The sequence below is a fragment of the Asterias amurensis genome, chromosome 9, assembly GCF_032118995.1.
Source record: "Asterias amurensis chromosome 9, ASM3211899v1".
In the NCBI taxonomy this organism is placed as follows: Eukaryota; Metazoa; Echinodermata; class Asteroidea; order Forcipulatida; family Asteriidae; genus Asterias; species Asterias amurensis.
The window spans coordinates 2,994,470-3,004,585 of record NC_092656.1 but is presented as its reverse complement, the minus strand read 5'-3'; the positions used below and the strand labels follow the sequence as shown (position 1 = coordinate 3,004,585).

Sequence of the window (10,116 nt, the reverse complement as noted above, 5' to 3'; positions counted from 1 at the left end):
CCGATTTTTCAGGATGACGTCTCTAATCGGTTACCACTGCGGGCCCAGTACAGACCCCTGTGACACAGAATAGTTCAGGACAACAGGGTCTGATATCACAGTGCCCATACACACATGCTGAGTTCTATTGAAGAGATACTAACCGGCCATTCCACGTTGCCCCCATTCATTTCCGGAATTGTATACAGCCCCCTTTCAATTCATAGTATTATGCCCTCTTCATATACCTATGGTTTTGCCATAACAGCCACTTATATAGTTACCCGTTTTCTTTCTTCTTCTACTTGCCCTTCGGGGGGGGGGGGGGGAGGGGGGGGGGTAGGATTATTAATTGTACGTCTAGTTTAACAAATACTTTGATTGTATTTGATTTACGCACTTACCTAAAATAATTGTGTACCCTTTTAGCATTTTAAAATAATTAACTCGCTCCTCGGCAGTGCAGCTAATAAAGATCAAGCTAAAGTAGTAGTCTCAGTCAATTTGCTTTACCTTCCGCCCGGGTGGTTGTTAAAAAGCAGTACAGTTCTTTTCAGAACAGAGAAGTCTCCCGAGCATTTCGATAAATGTACTTCGCGGTAGTAGAATATAATAGCAATATTAGCAAGACAGTTTTAAGAACAAAATCTCTGGCAATTGTAGATATAGTGTTATTTTTTACCGCAAACCAAATATAATTGTTATATAATAATGGTGTATATATATGTCATTTATATATTATCTGTTAACACAAATAATGATTCTTATTTCATGGAGAGCCATCAGTGAAACCATTTCAATGCAATTTTTATGCAACATTATTTAGATGAAACTGAATTATTAATCGATGGGTTGCTCCTTTCGAAGTTGCTGATAATAAAGTTAAATTTATTGCACCAATAAAATAGACGGGTGCCTTTGTTTTTGTTTCCGCCTATATCAAAATGAGTGTAGTTGCATACTATAGGAGACCTTGGAACGCTAGGTGGCAGCAAACTTACCAGGTCAATTCCCTTGTTTACGTAGTTCTGAGCCGCGCACATTACCGAGAACAATGGATTTTGCCTGGTAAGTCTGCTGCCACCAAGCGTCCCAAAAGTCCCCTTTGTGTTTCTACCATGGTGGTTTTATGAGTAACTATAAATAACATGCCAAATATTGCGTTTTCATCCTCAAATGAAATCCAAGAGCGCCACCTTGTGCCGTAACTTTGCCAACAGTTTTTTTTTTTTTACTTTATAAATAGTAATATAAATTTCTAAACACATTTCTATATTTCAATTTGCCCCCCAAAAGGAAAAACCGACTAAGTTGTTTTCCTCCTCCAATGCAAAAAAAAATAAAACAAAATAAACTGGAAAATATCCCGCCAATGCTTAACCGCTGTGCCTACTATACGTTGACACTGTCTACATTGCGATATATGGTGAGATTAAAGGCTGGGAGAGACTGCCCCTTTAAGGCCTTTAAAAAAAGGCCCTTAAATAAATTGCTTAAGCATTTTTAGCAGCAGCAATCCGCCTAGTGTTCCAAGTCCTGTAAAAATACCAGCAACATCATTTACCAAGAGAACGGCACATTTTCGTTAGGTCAAGTGAGTTGGTGAGCGTTTTTGAACATGTGAGTCACCCGGTGTAATTGAGGAAGGTGGGGTAGTATGCCTACTGTAGACTTTAAGCCTTGCTTTCATGGTTAGATCGAGGTTTTTGTCTGCAACGACATGTCAAAACGCAAATCTTTATCGTAAACTGGTCCCCTGCCTTTATATCCGCAAAAGATTGATAAAGACATGCACTGCGTCTGACATGCCCAAATGATTTATATGTGATACAATCATTTTATTGGATAAAAATTGTAAGACTGCAGTGACGTAAGCTTGAGCCGTGTTGTGATTGGTCCTGGGTGATGATGTCATTATAGTTAGTCAGCTATCATTTGCGGTCCGGTCTACATGCAGCAGTGCATAATGTCTCTGTCCATGTATGTAATGTTGTTTTATTTTATTCTCCAATATTGTGTTAAAATTTACCCATGTGTGTTGTCACATTATGGATACCAAGAAAAGAATCAAAATTTTGTTAGTTTTATAGTTATGTTGGTTTATGCGAAAACATAGTACGTTGGTCTTCTCACTACGTGTATCTCAACATTTTTATGCACAAAATAACAAACCTGTGAAAATTTGAAGTCACTTGGTCGTCGAAGTTGCGAGATAATAATGGAAGAAAAAACACACTTGTCACACGAAGTTGTGTGCTTACGGATGCTTGATTTCGGGACCTCAGAATATAATTCTGTGGTCTGGCGATATACTGTCATGTGATCATAAAGTTTGACGTGTTTGTTATGTCATATACATGTAGTTTCGCCATAACTCTGTAACGATTATGTGTTTATATGTGTCCCCGTCTTCTTGTTCCCAAACAGACAGCGCAATCTCCAATGGAAACATACCAGTAATATTGATATTTCCCATTTGTTTGCATATGTGCAATTCGTGCCGCTCCCTCTGTGGCTGTTGCGCTGCTATGTGAACTCAGCAGCACTGGAACTCAGTGACCTTGTTTTTCCATTGGGAAAACAACTCATTGTGCATTACTACTGGTAATAAATGCTTGTTCATTAGTCATGCGGAGACGCTATGCATCTCTGTGTACGGGATTCATATGAATAGCTGTTTTCACTTCATACTCAAAGCACCAAGCGTCGTCCACTCTGCTCATGTCAAACGAAAGAAGCGGCAGACTCGGTAGCACATGCATTGAAGTTTATACATCGCCATAACATTAATGAAATTGATTCACACTTGTTCTCAATGAGAGTCCACCATTTTGTCTGCAAATAGCGTTTCGTCCATCAAGTTCAAGTCGACTACGTGTAGAAACGAGGGCTGTAGAACCCATTGCACCCGTGGAAGGTCACGATCAGGATAGGCCTCTAGCTGTTAAAAGTGCCAAGCCGTGGTTGAGAGTTGTACTGTATAAAAATATAGTTAAAAGTACACGTTGCCTTGGATCGGTCGAGTTGGTCTTTGAAAAGCGTTTGTAACCGTTTGTTATATAAAATGCATATTGATTAGAAAGACATTTTAAAAGTAAAATATAATGATCCACACACATTTGCCTCGAAATTGCGTGGTTTTTCCTTTTACTTTGCGAACTAACACGGTCGTCGGCAATTTATGTCAAAAATTTTACTTCCATATTGTTGCCGACAGTGATTTTGTCGACGAGGTAAAAGGAAAACCACGCAATTTCGAGTGATACTTGTGTGGATCATTATATTCTACTTTTAAAATATCTTTCAATGAATCATATGCATTTTATAACAAACGTTTACAAACGCTTTTCAAAGATGTTCAACATTTAGGCATATGCCTACACAGTCAAGACTACAAGAGGCGTTTTCAGACGACCAAAGGACAGAAAGATGAGCAGACTTAAGACACTGGCGATTGCATTCGATAGTAACACGAACGTATTTTCTTCTGGTGACGTCATCAGTGGCCAGGTTATCGTACAAGTAGACTCAAACCGCGATCAGGAGGGTTTGAAGAACGTACAAGGTATGTGACGAGATATCATTAAAAAAAATTATCAGGGTTTGGCTCAGTGTTTTTTTATACATTTCTCACTCAGTCTGTGGAAATAAAACGGAGCCACTTTTCTTCAAAAATTCCAGAGAAAAAGACAGAGAAAGCGAAACAAAAATAAAATAAGAAAGAGAGAGCGAGAGAGAGGGACTTTTCATCGAAGTTAATAAAGAATTCGCATGCATCTTTATATAAATAAACTCAAGGGAACAGTATCATTTAGGCCTATGTGTCTAATGCCAAGTGTAGAAACCATGGTTGGAAAAATGTGAAATTCTTTGGCTGTGAATGTTTTAAATAGCGACACTTGTTTAATTTGCTCCACCCCCCCCCCCAAAAAAAAAACAAAAACAAAACAAAACAATGCTTTTTGGCAAAAAAAAAAAAAATACAAAATGCTTTTCCCAAAATGGCCGCGGGACACATTTTTAAAGACAACCGGCTGGGCTTATTTCTTATTTTATTTTTTGTTTATTTTTAATTCGTCTGGGAGATAAATTAAATGTATCTGTTGTTTGTACTAAAAAAGAGAGGGAGAGAGAAAAAAGGAGGCCGACTCAAGGAAGCGGCCGGGACGCCAAAAATATGTTTTCTTTTTGCATGATACTCTGCTTTTTATGTGTTTCAACGGTTTTCTGATGGTCAGGAATATGGGTGAAGTTTAAAGGGAAAGCTAAAACAAAGTGGACAACCACTGAACACAGGACTGACTCAAATGGGCATGGTCATTCGGAAACAAGGACTCACACCAAGAAGGAGAGATACTTTGACACCATCTTCGTGATTTTTGGCAAAGGTATATCTTATTACTCCTACTTTGTTATTCTGAGAGGATTCTGAAGTCTAATCCTCGAAGCCAGTGGACACTATTGGTAATTACTCAAAATAATTTAACATAAAACCTTTCTTGGTGACGAGTAATGGGGAGAGAATGATGGTATAAAACATTGTGAGAAACGGCTCCCTCTGAAGTGACGTAGTTTTCGAGAAACAAGTAATTTTCTACGAATTTGATTTCGAGACCTCAGATTTAGAACTTGAGGTTTTGAAATCAACCATCTAAATGCAAACAACTTCGTGTGACAAGGGTGTTTTTTCTTTCATTATTATCTCGCAACTTTGATGACCGATTGAGCTCAAATTTTCACAGGTTTGTTATTTTATGCATATGTTGAGATACACACACTGTGAAGGCTAGTCTTTGACAAATACCAATAGTGTCCACTGCCTTCAAATATTATCTTGAAATTTATACTGAAACGATTTACGGGGAGGCCCCAAGGCTTGGACATCGTTTGGTAATGGTAGACTTTGGAACGCTAGGTGGCAGCAGACCTAACAGGTAAACTTCCAGCTCTGAGCATGCGCACATTACCGAGAACACTGGAATTTACTTGGTAAGTCTGCTGCCACCAAGCGTCCCAAAAGTCTCCTGTCAAAGACCAATCTTATCATGGTGTATCCAAACATAATGCAAAAAATAACAAACCAGCGAACCTTATTTTGGGCTGAATTAGTTACCACTGCAAGCTCAGAATAATGAAATGAAAAAATACCCGAACTTTGTGTGCCTTTCCCGAACTTTGTGTGCCTTTCTTAATATTATTTACGAGGTACGTCACAATGCTAATCCAATACGTGGCGATGGGCGCAGCCACTGCAAGTGAGGGGAACATGCGCCCATAGCCTCATTTTTTGTAAGAATTATGACGTCATACATAAATATTAAAAAATGCGTATTGTGGTTCAAACTATAAACCACTTGTGTGCGAGTGCAACCTAGAATGGCATTGAATATTTAACTATCAGATAACTAGATAAACGCGACTTCCAATGGAAAAGTTGGGTCGTTACAACGGTTCTTTTTAAAGCCAACGCAAAATATCATTGATGTTATTACCGCAAACCTCTCCTGTTATATCTTACACAAAGTTTCAAATCCCACTAACATTTTATAAACTGTAACGGAAAATTACTTGTAAAACGTTACAGGGAAACATCAGCGTTCTGCTAATAAGCTGAACATTCCACCAGGAACCCATGCCTACCCCTTTTCATTTCAACTCCCTACTGGAATGCTGCCGTCTCCATTCGAACACAAATATGGGTACGTGAGGTACAAAGTGAAGACGACGCTATCGCTCATCAGGACCTTTTCCAATAAAACCTTCAAAAGAGAGAAGCTGTTTAGTGTGACCGGACCCATGGTGGACTTGAACCTCATACCACAAGCGCAGGTTCGTGGCTTTTAGACATATCCTAAATTTTTGTCTTCAATGATCTTTTCCTCGTTTAATGCAAGTGCGTGTTGTGGTGTTCTTTACAACTGAACATGTTGACCGTATTATAATAGTGCAAACCACTAAAACGATGGATGGCTTTTGGAACACTAGGTGGCAGCAAACTTGCCAGATAATAGGTGGCAGCAAACTTGCCAGATAGATCCATTGTTCTTGGTAATGTGAACATGCTCAGAACTTTGGGTGCGTTCGATTGCGAATTCCCTGTGACGACCCCGCGGTGCTCATTAGGGGGAGCCCCTGCTGACGAGCTAATCGAACGATCACTCGCCCTCTCGTGGTGACGTCGTGCACCTCGGGCCAGCCCTACGTGACCCGTTCCACAAGCAGGGCACTCGGGGCTAACCCGGGTGAGCCCCTGGCTGGAATGACGTCAAAGCTATTCGAACGCAACGTAAACCCTCGGCACCGCGGGGTCGACCCGGGGAAGCTAATCGAACGCACACAGTGGGAATTTACATGGCAGGTCTGCTGAAACCTAGCGTTCAAAAGTCTTCTATTGTGTGCAAACCCCCAAATAGCAGCAGGATAAACCATTTATAATTATTGTTGCCTATTTTGGTGTGTTTTCTGTACAGTCAGGAGTCGAGAGGACGAAGGAGCTCGTCAACTGCTGTGGATGTGGGTCCACTGTGGAAGAATCAATTACCGTCGGTTTACCAAAACAAGGCTACGTCCCCGGAGAGAGCATATACCTCACTGGCCATGTTGACAACCGTGACAGGGAAGAATCGTGTGATTTTTACGCCAAGTTTATGCAGGTACGAGCATCAATTACTTTTAAAAGATTGCAGAATTCGTTTTTGCTAACAAAACAGTTGCTGGCAGTCTATACGCACTTACGTAATTGGCCAAAAATGAATAAAACGCTTACTGAGCGAGTTTTATGTAAATCTGTGATCTTAGGGGAGTTTTTGTCCTTACTTCGTTTTCTGTAATGTTTAATATTTATTTCATCAATTTCACTTCCTCAGAAGTTTTCATTTTTTGTTTGTATGAACACCCCTATTTCAGAGAATAACGTTCTATTCGAAATCAAGCAAAACGAAACATGTGGAGAACATCCTTGGGGCTGTGGGGGTCAGGGTAGCGACTCCTCGAGGCAGGGTGAAAGACTTTAGCATGGGTCCGATACTCATTCCTCCGGTACCACCTACGGGTCTACCTGGATGCAACATCATCGATATAGAATATTCCATTCAGGTGAGTTTAGAATGTGTTGACCCGATGATGAGACATAGGGATTTGAAACCCAATGTAGACTAGATTTCAAGTCTGATATCATGGTCATTCCTCACTTGCATCAGCCACGAAAAAACGCCCCACAGATTATAGCTACCACACGCCCCAGCATGTACTGGCGGAGATTAGGCCGTAACCGAAACGGCGACTTCGGCTACAGCTACGGCTAGATTGCGTGCGTCTGCTATTCTTCAACACTGGTAGACGCGCTGATCTAGACGTAGCTGTAGCCGAAGTCGTCGTTTCGGACACGGCCTTAGTCTTAAAGAGGATTCTATTTCAGGCCAATAATGTATTGGCTATCGGGTAGACTAAAAGCTACGATCGCAGATATGGAACAAAGTCTAAACAAAATGTAGAATTACACACGTCCACACAGTTTTTTTTGTACAGTGATTTTTTTTCTAGTGTATAAGTCTAGTAGTTTCCACAGAGCTATGAGGGATGGGTTGATTACCAGACTCGGTCGTGTCTTGCACGTTGTTTATAATATGACTTGACAGGTCATCATCCAAAGGTCCTTTTCGAAACCACGGTATCGGTGTCAATTTCGGCTCATTCTAAAATGCCCCCGCGGTTGTTTTGACAATATTGTAGGGGCTGAGGGCTTCAGACGAGTCAACGGAGCCTGAAGCCGAATCCAAAGCCGAAGCCGTGTCGAAAAGGGCCATAGAGAGTGACCCCAACCACTTTGTCTAAATTATTTTCTGAAATCGCTTTAACTATTTCTTTGGTCCCAACAAACGTTAATACTCATAACAGTTATTTATATTTGTTGAATTTGTTTATCAGTGCAAGGGCGACAACGGAAAGTTGAAGTTTCCGATAGTAATTGGTACGGTGCCTCTCCGTGCACGGACCCCTGCTTCTTTACCAACTGCGCCACCAGCAAGTATGCCGTACCCTTCAGCTATTGCGACGGCACCAGCAAGTATGCCGTACCCTTCGGCTATTGCGACGGCACCAGACTACCCCAAAGCAATGGCAGCATCGGGTGAGATTTTTTCCTTTCCTAAACCTACTTTGCATATAAAGACGAATTCCTTAGAAAAGTAATGTGCTGTTGTATCGCCGTAAACGGCACCGGGATACTGCTTGACTTCAAAACTGCAGGCCCATTCTTTTTTTTTCCTTCATAATTATTTTGGACGCTCAAATTTTGTTCCCACAATAAAGCGGTTTTATTTCAATAAACAATTTCCCCTAAATCCCTTTGATTATTTTTGTTTACGTCTAGCCCCTCCATTTGGTGACGAACCTCCGCCCCCAAGTTACGAGGAGGCTGTCGGCAAAACAGACAGACTGGCCAACGCAAGGAACGATGAGGATTACGTCATTGACGATCAGTTCGTGCCTAGTTATCCATACTTCAACCTTTTGGTTGATTAGCCACCGGGTTCCCGCCATTAATCCCATGAAGTTTAAAGTGAGTGGACACTATTGGTAATTGTTACTGATCAGTCTTCTCACTTAGTGTATCTCAACATATGCATATAATAAACCTGTGAAAATTTGATCTCAATCGGTCGTCGAAGTTGCGAGTTAAAAATGAAAGAAAAATAACCCTTGTCGCACAAAGTTGTGTGCTTTCAGATGTTTGATTTCGCGACCTATAATTCTAAATCTGAGGTCTCAAAATCAAATTCGTGGAAAATTACTTCTTTTCTTTATCGAAAAGTACGCTACTTCAGAGGGAGCCGTTTCTCACAATGTTTTGTACTATCAACAGCTATGCTAATAACTATTTTGAGTAATTACCAATAGTGTCCACTGTCTTTAACTGATGTAGGCCTACTCATTGTTCTCCTATGGATGGACATCGAGATGCCGATGAGGTTGTGCGGAGGGGGGGGGGGGGTGAACAGAACAGCGTCTTTCCATTTAAGGTGATCGGCAATTACCTCCTAAACGATCACATTGACCCTCCTTGTCAAGAAGTTCCCCAGCGGAAGTTTCAGGAGGACAACTGCCAAGCAACCAAGTAATGTGTCACTGGTCATTATGTTATGTAAACCCGATTTTTCAGGATGACGTCTCTAATCGGTTACTACTGCGGGCCCAGTACAGACCCCTGTGGCACAGAATAATTCAGAACAGGGTCTGATATCACAGTGCCCATACACACACATGCTGAGTTCTATTGAAGAGATACATAACCGGCCATTCCTCGTTGCCCCCATTCATTTCCGGAATTGTATACAGCCCCCTTTCAATTCGTAGTATTATTCCCTCTTCATATATCTATGGGTTTGCCATATTATAACCACTTATATGTATAGTCACCCGTTTTCTTTCTTCTTCTACTTGCCCTTCTGGGGGGGGGGGGGGGGGTAGGATTATTATTTGTACGTCTAGTTTAACAAATATTTTTGATTGTATTTGATTTACGCACTTACCTAAAATTGTGTACTCTTTTAGCATTTTATAATAATTTACTCGCTCCTCGGCAGTGCAGCTAATAAAGAAAAAGCTAAAGTAGTAGTCTTAGTCAATTTGCTTTACCTTCCGCCCGGGTGGTTGTTAAAAAGCAGGACAGTTCTTTTCAGAACTGAGAAGTCTCCCGAACAATCCGATAAATCTACTCCGCGGTAGTAGAATATAATAGCAATTAGCAAGACAGTTCTAAAAACAAAATCTCTGGCAATTGTAGTTAATGGTGTTATTTTTTACCGCAAACCAAATAATTATATATTGTTATAATAATAATGTTGATGTCTTTTATATCTGTTAACGCTTGTACAAATAATGATTCTTATATCATGGAGAGCCATCAGTTTATTTTTACTTTAAAGTTCAGAAACCATTTCAATGCAATTTTTATGCAAAATTGTTCAGATAAAACTGAATTATTAATCAACGGGTTGCTCCTTTCGAAGTTGCTAATAATAGAATTAAATTTATTGCACCAATATAGACGGGTGACAAAGTGTACGGATACCTTTGTTTTTGTTTCAATCCTTCTATCAAAATGAGTATAGATGCATACTATAGGAGACTTTGGAA

General features: G+C 40.4%; 1 protein-coding gene across 5 annotated transcripts; it reads left to right on the top strand.

The window, feature by feature from the left end:
- The first annotated feature begins 2,597 nt into the window (after positions 1-2,597).
- Positions 2,598-9,712, top strand: LOC139942290 (arrestin domain-containing protein 3-like). 5 transcript variants are annotated; one of them, XM_071939103.1, is made up of 8 exons: positions 2,598-2,728; positions 3,349-3,544; positions 4,218-4,367; positions 5,564-5,808; positions 6,450-6,632; positions 6,886-7,074; positions 7,906-8,107; positions 8,351-9,712. In XM_071939103.1, the coding sequence occupies exons 2-8, from the start codon at positions 3,409-3,411 to the stop codon at positions 8,500-8,502; spliced, it is 1,257 nt and encodes a 418-aa protein (XP_071795204.1). In that variant the 5' UTR covers positions 2,598-2,728; positions 3,349-3,408; the 3' UTR covers positions 8,503-9,712. The 5 variants fall into 5 exon arrangements, with proteins under 5 accessions (XP_071795204.1, XP_071795203.1, XP_071795202.1 ...); XM_071939102.1 differs by having other exon boundaries at positions 3,334-3,544; XM_071939101.1 differs by having other exon boundaries at positions 2,598-2,896; positions 3,334-3,544.
- Positions 9,713-10,116: the final 404 nt, after the last annotated feature.

What these genes read in the sequence shown, in the direction of transcription:
- LOC139942290 (XM_071939103.1), top strand. Translation starts at nt 3,409, where the DNA reads ATGAGCAGACTTAAGACACTGGCGATTGCATTCGATAGTAACACGAAC. An exon ending in ATATAGAATATTCCATTCAG is followed by an intron (nt 7,075 to 7,905) that starts GTGAGTTTAGAA and finishes TTTGTTTATCAG; the next exon opens with TGCAAGGGCGACAACGGAAA. An exon ending in CAAAGCAATGGCAGCATCGG is followed by an intron (nt 8,108 to 8,350) that starts GTGAGATTTTTT and finishes GTTTACGTCTAG; the next exon opens with CCCCTCCATTTGGTGACGAA.